The following is a 12,561-nucleotide window of genomic DNA, read 5'->3' on the forward strand; positions in this document are numbered from 1 at the left end:
ATGGAATTTAGATATTTTTTACTTCATTTTAGTATACTAGTCTGACTTGAGTGTTCAAATATGTATATTTAGAGAAGCAGTATCAGATTTGCTTTACAGGGGCTCAAAAACCTCTGACATTCTCTTAGTTGCAATTTATGATTTTTTTGTAATAGTCTAAATTTGGGAAAAAAGTTGGCCATTGTTAAGGAAGACATCAGATAAGGAAACAATAAACTGGCGATTACCCCTGTGAGATCTGATGTCAAAGCAACTGTACTTGGTATAAGGGGGTTTTCAGTTAACTTAATCTGTTTGAGGACAAAGTTACATAACAGCCAGGCTCTAACGGTTAACCTGATGTAACCTGTCATGCTTTAACGTGTGATACTTTTGAGATCTCTCCTCCACTCTCACCCAATTCATAAACATTCAGAAGAAACCAGGGAAGCAGATTTCCCATTAGAAATTGTAATGGAGTTTGACCACAGTCAGGTCAGTACCCCATCAATTCCATCTCTAGACTACCAACGACTGTATGACAGTCAACCATGGGTTACAATGTTTGTTTCTATGCGGAATATATGTTTTCCTACATTACAGATGCCAGATCCAGAGATTAGCAAAGCCATAATGATCCAGAATTGGGGTTCTGTGAAAATTGCTGTCCTAACCAAATACGTTTGTGTTCTCTCCTCCTCAGTGGTCAGTTGAAATTATAATTCAGTCAAGCTTGGAACGAAACACTCTCAAGACAATTTGGTAGCATGCATAGCCAAGACCATCTACCCTGCCTTATAAACACACATTATTACGATCATTGATATTATTGGTTATTTAAACTTTAATAGCATTTGACAGAAGGGTGTGTTTAATTTTCCTTGCTCCAAGTCATCCTTCGCCTTGCTTTCACCACAAGATGAATACGGCAAGAAATGATACCCCAGATAATTTATTTTTTCAAAAATATGGAATTTTATTGGTTTTAACTGCAATCAGTCATTACAAAACAGATCAATCTTATATAAACTCATAGAAATTACTGTAGTGAACAGCAATAGCTGTTAATATGAAGGAAAAAAATACATTCAACTCTTTTTTACTTTCTTTGTGTCTATACTGTTTACCAACTTGGACAATCATTGCTTAAACCACTGAGGATACAAGCAATAAGTCATAAAAAAAATAGCATCCCAGCTTTATTTAAGGCAAATAATGCTTGCTCTTGGAATGTGTAAAGAGGCACTTTACAGACGGGCTGGAAGCTCCAAATGTCCATCGACAACAGAACTTTAACCCATTAGGCCACAATTATTGCCTGCAATTCATCATATCCACCACCACCATAACCGAATAAACTGCTTTAACACTGGAGGTTTATTACCTGCAACATCATTAAACCTTTGTAACGAACAATCGAAACAATAAAAAAGCACTTCATGGTGGCATTTAAAATGTGGTACTTATGTTCTAAGGCCACAATACTCCTGCATCTTGAATCAACTTTTTTATCTGGAATAAAAGTGTGTTGATCATTTATTCCATAATATATCATATCTATCACCAGGCTCAGGCATTCAGTAAACTGGATTTGTAATCCAAGTCCGTTTTTCACAACAAAATGCAATATTTGGTGCTTAAGAAATGATTTTTCACTAGTATAATCAATGTTCACGGGAGGGGGTTGGGGGCAAATAACTGTGCTGATGCGAGTTTATTATCAAGGAATGATTGTGTGGTAGTACTGATTTTGCAGTCAAATGTTTAGGAAAAGGGAATAACAAATCTACAATAAATAAATCAGAATGCAGAGGATTTTTTTTGCTTTTGCTTTTTTGCTTTAAATTAAGTTTCATTTAAGTGTAGTTGCCAACAAAAGTCATTGTAGTACAATATATTAAACTGTGAAAAGAGAAAGCTGACAAGTCTTCACAATCTTAAGATTAATACAGAAGATCATAATTTAACATAAAAGAAAATATATTCTATCGTTTCATTATCAAGATAAATACAAACAAAATTAACAAAAAATGCATATGATCACCAATAAATATGTCTTTGATAAGTTAAATAAGCAGTGACAAGCAAAACCTTCTGTTCTGAAAGGTTTTCAAACAATAACAATAATATAACCATAATAATAATAATAAACAATGACCATAATAAAAATCAAAACCAAGAGGTGGAAAGATGACAAAATTACAAAGTGCTCCTCTGAGCAGAATCTATGGAGAGAGAAAAAAAAACGTGCATGAAGAACTAAAGTGAAGCTGCAGGAGGTTGAACTGCACCTTGGGAATGATGGAATTCCCCCTCGGTTTGCCGATTGGACTGAGGGAAGGCGGCATTTTGAGGTGGGACAGAAGAAAAGAGTTTGTCTTTAAGGTTTAATAACAAGATTCCCTTCCCAGCAAATGTTAAGTAACCAGCAACTAATGGGAAAAAGGGGCACTAATAACAACAACAAAAAATCGTAAGGAATTGTTCATTTTTGAGTGGTGACATCTCAGGCTGGCTGTAAGCGAGACATGGAGCACATAGCACCTGATTGAACATTTGAATGTGCCTTAAATATTCCAGAGCTCCATTCTCATTCAAACCTAATGAGAGAAGTTCTTCCAGCAGACTGGTGTAATCTGCAACTTCAAGGGAGGGAGAGCACACACTCAAAACAAGAGCTACATAATTAGGCCACAAGGAACGAAAATATATATATTAAAGATAAAAGAAACAGTGGTCCATTCACCCCAACACTTAACCCCAGGCACTTGTCTTTTTCATATTCTTTTCCTCTTTAAACCGGTCTACAAAGACAGTTGTGAAAGGTCTAAGCATGACACTTGTGAACTTTAGGTAGTTATGAAAGAGTGTCCTTGAGAAGAGTGGCAATTTGTGAGGGGGAGGGAAGGGCGCAGATCTCACCCTTAACCACGCCACAGGCTTCGCTACACTTGACTGCAGCTGTGGCACCTGGCACAACAATCTCATACCTCTCACGATTAGCATTTCGCTAATCCACTTCCTACTCTGCGTGTTTGGCACAGTCACACCAAGAACATAGCAATGGGCTCTGCAGGATGAGGCCCGGAAAACAGAAGGGTCTTGAGGCTGGGAGAGTTTTAGCTTGTTCTGGTTAAAAAGAGTACTCAAAAAGAGAAAGATCCCTTTATTCACTGCATCGGTTTCAGAGCAGAGGTGATACAAGGAGGGAAGTCTACGGCTTCTAGGGGGCCGGAGAAATGGCGAGAGGTAGAGGGAGTGCTAGCGTCTCATCCTCTCTGCCCAAGACTGCTGCATGCAGTGGAAAGGGGAATGGGGTCCGGCTCAGTGTGCTTTAGTCATCAGAGATGGAAAGCCTGCTGAAGATGGGCAGTCGGCGGGTGGTGTCAAGGACGGGAGATTCGGAGCCACTCAGACTTCCGCTCGAGCTGCTCTGGTAGCCCTCTTGGTCAGAAAGCGAGTCTGGCTGACTGGATGGAGACTCATAGAGTTGGGGAGACTCTGACATGGCCCTGAAGTAGTAAGGGGTTGTCGTTGGGGAAGATGGCGCCTGGGTGGAGGGGTCGGAGCAGGACAAAGGTGCACTTCCAAGGCTGGGGCTGAAGAGGTTGGCCAGCTCCTGGCTGGAATACGTGAAGGGGTTGCTGCTAGGCCAGTCGGGCAGATCGTCAGGGGGAAATATAGGTGGAGGGGTGACCGAGGTGGGGCTGTCCCTCAAGCCCCCAGAGCTAGGGAACCCTGCAAAGCTGTAGCTGTGTTGCAGCCGTGGCCTCTCCATCTTGTTGGAGGCCGAAAGGGGGGATGGGGTTGGAGGAGGCCCGCGGCGCTCCTCTGCATTGTGGATGAAGTGGCATCGCGGGCCGTATGGGCAGAAGCCGATGGTGTGGAATGTGCGGCAGAGCTCTGTCTTGTACTTGGGATGGCGGCTGAGGCTGCGCAACTCATGAATGCCATGGGCAAACTGGCACTTGTCACCGTACTTGCAGGCGCCGTTCTCCTCGAATGGCCTGCATAACTCTGTCTTGTAACGGCTCGAGTTGACCTGGCTGTTGGGGCCTCCAGGGCCCGAACACTTCTGTAGCAGGCGATCCCCCGTCTCTGAAAAAGACCGGTCTCGAAGTCGGTTCTCTTTGTTGCTGCTGCCGGTGGTTCCTGTCCCTGAGCCGAGCAGGGAAGGATCTGTCTTAGCAATGTTCAAGAACTGGTTTTGGTTGAGTTTGGTGTTAGCCAAAGTGACAGAGTGCCGGCGCTGGTAAACCCCAGTGGAGGGTGTCCCCACAGCCTTCCTGTCCAGCAGGCACCCAGTGGGGTTGGAGATGGGCAGATTTGCCCCCGTGCAAGGGACAGAGACAGGGTGCGGTGTGCTGAGGATGTTGTTACTGTAGTTCAGCATTTTGTTCTACAAAAGAAGAGACAAAAAATAGAAAATGACGACATTGAATTCAGTTTTTGAAAGCCACAACGTGGCTTAGCTGTTTTACACTGGCTTCATGTTAAACCCATGAGTAAATACAGGCCTAAATAATAGCTAGTTTGGCTTGATGCCCACTAAAGGAACGCTTGACTGCTTTAGAGAAGCAAAGACTGCTGCGCGTGTCTGATATGAATAAAAACCTAACAACTCATACAGTATCAAATGTGAGACTTGGTTTGTATATAGACCTGTGGACGTTAAGGACCCAGTTTGACAACAAGATCAGTGTCATGTGTGAAACCCCTACAAACTGGCATTTCTTCCATGAGAAAATATCTCTGTACTACACAGGGTCAACCAAATCCCCATCTTGATTATTTGGTTACATATAGTACATAAAATCAAGAGTTTGGATCATGCAACAATCAGCTGGAAGGAGATACACTAAAACATTAACTCCACTAACAAATGATGTCCAACTGCAGTTAATATGGGTTAACCAATTAAATAAACTCATATCTTAGATCAGCTCGCCAGCTTGACTCACTGGTTTTCTACTCAATCCTCACAGTCAAAGTTTAATTCAATTAAATCATGGGAGAGCCCTGACTTTGCACATATTCCTACACCATTCAAGTTTTTACACCCAAAATGGTCAATCAAAAATAAATAAATAAAATGTTTTCCAGGTTTGAGTATATTTTGATTTAGTTGTTCCAATCTTCAGTTAATAAACACTTCGAAAGGAAGCAATCTGAAAGATACATGGTAGTTGATACTTGTGGGAAGTTGACGTGTACTGATGTGTAATGTGTTATACGACCTCAAACGATATTAAAACAGCAATTTGTCACTTGCCATGCATGTAGTCTCTCAACTGAAACGAAGTTAGCCAATTGAATATTAGTATTTTAATGCATTTATCACACTGCAATACCGTTTTGAATGAACTATTGGAGACAAAAAAAGTGATTAATATGGTGATAAAGTACAAATTAATTGCAAGCAGTCTCAGGACCTAAGCGAAACACTTTCCCTTAACATTCATAAACTTTTAAACTTAAAATCTTGATTAAACATTATGCGTCAACTATCCACATGTTGTAAAATCACAGCCATGATTTCTCCAGAGCAACCTAAACAGGGAACTTTAACTTACTGGCTGCAAGCCGCTGGTACGCACTTAAGTCTCGTCCATTGCTACATTTTTAACTTGAAATTTGACTTTAGAGTGGTTAAAGCTGTTGTAATTTAGTCGTTGTTGTTTGATGTTACTTAAAATAACCAAAAACCGTCCATTCAAACTTAGAAAATAAGTTTGATCGTCCACATTCCACAACACAAACGGATCCAGCTGAAACTTTTTTCTTACCTTGTTGTTGATCACTTCGCTAAAGTCGAAGAAAGGCGACAACACGGCTGTGGTCATCTTCCAATCGAGGATAGATCAAACACAGCGAGAAGAAACGGATACTTTAAATTATAACAAGCTAGGTTCTGGTTGTGTAAACTTGTGTTGCCCTATAAGAAACCCCCTCTGTCTTGCTCCTCTCGAAGCATTTCCTTTTAACCCAAATGCAGGAGGGGCCACGAAACGTCGCAACATATGGGCGTTTCTCTCAAGCTCTTTTCCCCTCTCAAGTTTTTACTTCTCTCTCCCTCAGAATCAAAGCAGTTTAAAAGTTAGTTAGCGCTCTTGGGCATGCATGCTCACAAGTAAATCAGCGACCATGAGTCTAGGTGTTCGTTTTCGTGATTGAAACGTTATACATTTTTTATTTTGCATAGTTCTGTAACGCGCTAATTCAACGTCGCTAGCTCTTATAGCATAGCCTATTATGCACATATTTGTCTGCTACGAATTAATCTACAACTTTTAGTTAAACTGAGTTGATGAATGGCAAGTACAAAGAGAATTGTGCAGTTTAGCCTACTATAACATTAATAGAAAACATTTTGATGTAATGTACTTCAAAATAACTGTCATTCATCAACCTTATTTCACTCTACCCATTTTTTTGTCAATTGGAAGTAATTGGAAAGTGTCTGTAAATTCTTTATATTAAAAAAAAAACAGATTTTTACAGCTTTTGTCATCACCTCAGGACAGTGGTGGTCATGTATGTTAGTTTATTTTATATTAAAAAGTATATTATAAAGCTGAAGAGAAATTAAATCAAATTAAATAGTTGTTTAATGCTGCTTTTGAGACCACTACTCAGGACAGACCCCCTCCCACAGACCACCTCAGCAAACCATGACAGGGCAAGAACTCTTCGTGTACATCACTGAGTCATTTTGTATTTGAGTTACAGCTGAGGAAGAACAGCACCATTTAGGACAAAAGTTTTACAGAAATGTTAGAGGAGAAGGCAGATTGACTGAGGATGTTTGCTACAACACTACATTGCCCTGGGCTGTGTGGGGCGGAGGAGAGCAGGACGGGGTCATAATATACCCCCCCCCCCCCCCCCCCAACCCCACCCCTCTCAGCCAGAGGTGGATGTTTTTCTAAAGGCATTTTGTTTCACCACACTTTATTAGTGCGTTTAACATGATGACTGTAGGCGAGATGCGAGGAACTTGTTTAACTACACTGAGTTTATTATTTTTTAATTTGAAAAATAATATGAGTATGCTTTTTTTAAACAAGTTTTACAAGATCTGTGGTACAGAGTAATCTCCCCCCAGGGCCCCAGGGTGTAAGAGACACACAACTGAAGGTTGACAGGAATGGTGGAGATTACATTTCAAAGTGTTTCCAACTAACTTATCAATACTTTGATGATATGGATTGTATCCTCAGAGTTTGGATAGGAAAAAGTTATTTTCACTTATACAAAGTTGAAGAAAGCATTTTATCTCCTGTTACTATGCCATAATTGTTTATTTTAATTTATAATGTGTTTGTCACAGATCAAGCAAATGAATCGTAGTGGCTTTGTTTATTCGGAGTGTTTGCGCAGTGTGGGCGGTTGGCCTGTAGAGAGAGCACTTCATTTCAATCTGTGTTTTACAGACATCTTTCCTTGGTTCTCTTGTTTACAGTTTGCTGAACAGAGAAAGGAGGAGAGTTTGAGATGGTAGTAAGAGGTAACGAATTAATGATCTCTTGCAGGATTACTTTACAGTCTAATCTCCAAGTATATAGGGGGGAATTGTGAGATTTCAAGAGTCAGTTATGTGCTCTGGTAACCGCCGGTACAACTGAGCTGATAACTGAATAGTGATTTCAAGTTTTTTTTATCAACGTCCACAGTTGACAGACTTACTATCCCTTAGATTAATATATTTTTCTTTAATTCGAGATCTGTTTTTCGAGATCTGAGTGTTTTAAAGGCCAAGCACAATTGAAATGAGTAAAGAATGAATTGTCCATAAAAGTTTTGCCGTAGTACAGTAAGTGGTACACCACCAGATCTCTCCAGTCATGTTGTTCCCATGCAACTCTACAGAGTAGCTGTTGCACTCTCTGCTTGTTATACAGTGCCTCGGCAGTTATATAGTAAACAGTATACAGTTGCTTCAAGGGTCGAAAGGGTCTGCTGAAAAGATGCCTGCTGTTTAACTGTTTAACTCGAAAGTATAAACAAGTGAGATTTATATGGCCTTCTCTTTGACCCCTATATGGGAATAGCATTAGTCCTCTAGCTTAAAGATCATGACATTAGCTATTTGCTATTATGCTATTGAAATCCTTATCCCTTTATTTACCCCTCCTTTCCTCTCTTTTCATAGAGTTGGAGCAAAGGACCTAAGGAAGCTGGAAACAGGACACTGGAGCAAAGGTAAATGTAGTTAGGGGAAAGTGTCAGGGTTTGAAGACGGGAAATAGGAAATTGATGAAAATATTATTTTTGAAATAGATTTTCCTGTCTTGAGTTTATCATGTGAAATGCCGGGTCAGTTTCCTCTCATGTCCTGTTGATCATGAGAAAGGATGAACTCCCCAAACTGAGTCATTCCTATTGAGAAGGGTCAGAAACACACATTATCACTGTAGAAATCATTATTTTAAAGTTCTTTTCTTCTTCAGATTATTCTTTGGTACAATGTAAGGGGACATTTTTAGGGACATTTATGGCTTTATGACGTATATTGTCGTCTAATCACGTAAAAACAGTTTCATCCATTAAATAGATCAATTAAATCAGATTAATAAATTAAATGATATAATAAAATATATTTTTTGTATAATATAATTGTAAAAAATAATATATAATTCAGTATATAATTTAATACATTCAATTATATAATAAAATATATACATTTGTATAATATAATTGTAAAAAAATTATATAATTCAGTATATTTAAATCTTATATTAAATAATACATTTTAATATTCATATTATTACCTATCATTTTATGCATAAATTATAAAAAATAATGATAATTGACACACTGTACTATACACACTGAACATATTAAATAAATAAATGGGCCATTTTTGTCACTCCAGGTACCATTTTTGCAAGTTAATTTGTAACCCAGAAATGCACTACAATGACAATATGGTGATAGATGATATCCATTTTCAATAATGAAACCTATGGTTTTAACTGAACACGTAAAATGTTGACCTCCAAACAATCAGAAATAAAAAGCCTGGTATGTGATCAGATTCCCGCAGTCGAGATGTTCTTTAGACCTGACCTCCGAACAGGTGTCATGGTCATGCTGAGGACGGTGCTGAAATGAGATATTAGCGAGCCCTTCACTCAACGTGGTCAAAATCAATGATCTTTGTGAGCTGTGGCCAGCACAGGAACAGTGGAGGCCATTCTCTGTGTGAGAAATGCCCTCCGTCCATCTGTCTCCATTCTGGAGCCGACCCCTCCGCACAGAACCTCTCCTGTGTGGTCACAACTAGAGTTACACGGCCCATGTGTCCAGTGCCGGCCCGGACAACAAACAAGTCAATCTTCCCGATCTCACTGTGTCTGCAAATTACTCTTTCTGCTTCTATATACATTCTCGAGCAAAATCTTGGACACAACTGGGAATCAAGCTGGAAAGAAAATTGCATTTCTTTCACTTGTTTAGTTCGTGTTATATAGGCATTGTTACATGTTCTGGTTTCTCTGAAACACAGCATGTGGTTTAAGTTATTGTTTTGTGTACTGAGTAATAAAGTTAAAAACATTTTTGAATTGTTTGTTCCAGTGTAATGCAATCCTGTACAGAATATCTCTGAATTACCGCAAGAAGTGCATGATCATAAACAGCGGAAAAACCTGAATCAACACTATATTATAATGATTCTGAAATCATTAATGAAAACTAAATTATTTTCATATACATATTCATAGGCCAGTTATTCTTATTATGACATTAGATTTATTTTAATGTTGATTTTTTTGTTTTGAAAAAATAAATAAATTATAGCATAGCATAGTATAGCATACCCATCTTCCACAAGCCACAAATTTGAGGTGTCATTAATACATAAAAATGGCATTAATGTAATACTTATATAATACAAATCCCTAACCTTAAGCCTTTGACTAATTGTATTATCCTTAATAATAATTATGGATAATTAAAGACATTTAACAGAACTCCATATCTGACTCATAGACATGGGAGAAATAGCCCTGAAGAAAAACATGTCTTGATTACATTGTGGATTGTGTCATTGTGTGTTGTCATTGGGAAAAGGGGACAAAACATTGGACAGAGGAAGCAAGGGTGGAAACCAGCTGGATTAACTCGTATAGAGGATGTTTGTCTTTTTTAGAATTGAGTAATTTTGACATTTAGAGGCTATATTTGGTCATATTATGTTATTTTTCTTCTTTTTAGGAGCATGATGAAATGTGAACAGTGCACTAAACCAGAGGTGAGACTCACTGTGTGACATTATGTTTGTGTGAGCAGCAGATTGCCGCTTTGCCTGAGTCTGTCTGAACGTGTCTTTCCAAAACTGCTCTCCACTCTAATTACTGTTATCCACAATCTACTCAAGAGTTCAGCACCTAAACCTGTACTTGTGCTCCAAACTTGCACATTTGTATCAATTATGTTCGCTAGAGAGGGTATATTTGAGGCCATGCTCCTATGCGGCATCTCACAATCCACTCATGGGCATGTAGGGATAATTGACACTTTCAGACAGTAGTAAAACAGTGTGGTCAACAAAGTTGCATGCAGCTCTCCATTTTGTTCCTCGCATAAAAGGTCAGGTGTCTCCAAACTATCAAGCTGCAAAAGGGAAAGACTTCATAGTTAAACTTGAAGATCATGGAGACAAAACAGGGATTTTCTTTTTGCTCTGCTGTAATGGCATAACTCTACAGTCCGTTCCTTGTAGTAATGATTAAGTAGAGGTGGAGAAAGCTCTTGTGAGCAACATTAAAGGTATGTGGGCCGTGGTTGGGCAACCGCAGCACAGTAAATCCTTTCCTCCACATTCTCCCAGGGGAGAGTTTTCATAAACTGAGTTGCCGTGTGCCAACTTGCCATATAAGATCAATGCTTACTGACCTCTCATTTTGATTTCACGAATGTTTTCAATCATATTCTAAAAAGTTTGTCTCTGGCTGCCATCCATCCATGAAAATAGTGGGGGTTTAATGTAATGCTTGATGAACGAGTAACATGTCTTTTCAGCTTTCTGTCTTTAAAGCAAAGACTTTAAAGTTTTGCATGGGAGGATTGTTTGATGAAAGGATATTGCAGCTGAGAGTTGAAGTAAGTCTCATGTCAACAAGATATTATTGGATATAGGCTACTATTTTTTGTTTCTGTACATTAATCATCTAGTCTTTCTAAATAGACTCAAGGTTTAAGACTTACATTATAATTTTTAGACAGATGCCCCAAAACACTTTTCTGTATTTTATACCACCTTGAAGGGATTGTTCTCCCCAAAAGGGAAAATCAGGTTGTTCCAAACCTGTATGACATTCTTTCTTCTGTTGAACACGCACAAAAAAGATGTATATTTTTAAGAATGTTTAAAAAAAATGTTTTAAAAAAGGGCCGCATTGACATTCATCGAATGGAAAATAGTGATGGGAAGTTTGTATAATTTTACTGCCACGGATCTTTGAATCTCATCCAGCAAAATGAACAAATCTTTTTTTCAGGTCATTCCATTCGTTTCAGCAGAATATAATTAAAATGTTACATGTTAATAGCCAAATTCCCCAACACATTTACTTACACAAACGTTGATCAAATTCTGAATAAAAAAACAAAACTATAATGTAGCCAAGGCCAAATTATGAAAAATATTTGCTTAGCTGGGTCTTCAGTCTGTCAGTCCACCTCACCACCCGATCTGAGTCGTTCGTTTTTTCGTCACGTCACATCTCCATAGGCTGAAGCCATGCAGTCTGTACTAGAAACAAAAACGATTTGTTCACCTCACGAGTCTTCGGGTGTGAGTCGTTTGTTCATCACGTGACAGCCAACTCTTTATTACCACTTTTTTAATGTTATGGAAAAGTACCATCATGACAGAAATTCACAAATGTATAAATTGTAAGAAATTTGAGAGTCCAGAAACGCATCGCATAACAGTAAGAGTAAAAAAAATAAACTATCTGCTCGCTTGTTTGTATGGAAGGTTGGGAGTTATTAACTAATTTCTGTATCCAATATGGCTGTCACGTCACGTGACAAAAGAACGAACGACTCAGACCAATATTCGGGAGGTAAGCTAATCATTTCTGTTTTCAGTACAGAACAGTGTTGTGCAAGTTACTTCCAAACTGTAATACATTATACATTACTTGTTACTGTTATTTAAAAGTAATTCATTACCTTACAATATTACTGTCTCAGAATTGTAATGCGTTACATTACTCCTGTATTACTTTTGAGTTACTTTCACCAAGATAACTATACAGAAGTAGAACTTAACATTCTAAAATGACTAGGGCTGTAACGATATGCGATATGAAACCGAAATCGGGGCACTCAGATCCACGAACCTGCAGAATCGCGACACACCCTTTCCAACTCCAAGCGTTATCCAGATCCAATGCTACCACATCTTTAAATTACTATTAGTATTATTTGAAGTTAACTTAACATTATAAATTATGTAGACCTACACCACAAAACTAGCTGAGGATAAATTATTTAAAATTTGGGAATTCCAGCGTTATGGACGTGACATTTGCAGTCAAAACTTGAAATATAAATTCTCAGAAAATACAT

At 38.6% G+C, this 12,561-nt stretch overlaps 1 protein-coding gene and 1 long non-coding RNA gene across 2 annotated transcripts; one reads left to right on the top strand and one right to left on the bottom strand.

Annotated features, from left to right (window-relative positions):
• Positions 1-930: 930 nt before the first annotated feature.
• zfp36l1a (zinc finger protein 36, C3H type-like 1a) lies at positions 931-5,969 on the bottom strand. Its single transcript, XM_077240108.1, has 2 exons — positions 5,766-5,969; positions 931-4,378 (listed from the first exon to the last, which is right to left on the bottom strand). Exons 1-2 carry the CDS (start codon positions 5,820-5,822, stop codon positions 3,314-3,316), a joined length of 1,122 nt encoding a protein of 373 aa, XP_077096223.1. The 5' UTR covers positions 5,823-5,969; the 3' UTR covers positions 931-3,313.
• Positions 5,970-7,405: 1,436 nt separating this feature from the next.
• LOC143747354 (uncharacterized) lies at positions 7,406-10,336 on the top strand. Its single transcript, XR_013206716.1, has 3 exons — positions 7,406-7,486; positions 8,132-8,181; positions 10,198-10,336. It is a non-coding gene; the product is annotated as an uncharacterized LOC143747354 (long non-coding RNA).
• Positions 10,337-12,561: the final 2,225 nt, after the last annotated feature.

This window comes from Siphateles boraxobius, unplaced genomic scaffold (genome assembly GCF_051911475.1).
Source record: "Siphateles boraxobius isolate OS27281-9 unplaced genomic scaffold, OSU_SipBor_1 22, whole genome shotgun sequence".
Classification (NCBI taxonomy): domain Eukaryota; kingdom Metazoa; phylum Chordata; class Actinopteri; order Cypriniformes; family Leuciscidae; genus Siphateles; species Siphateles boraxobius.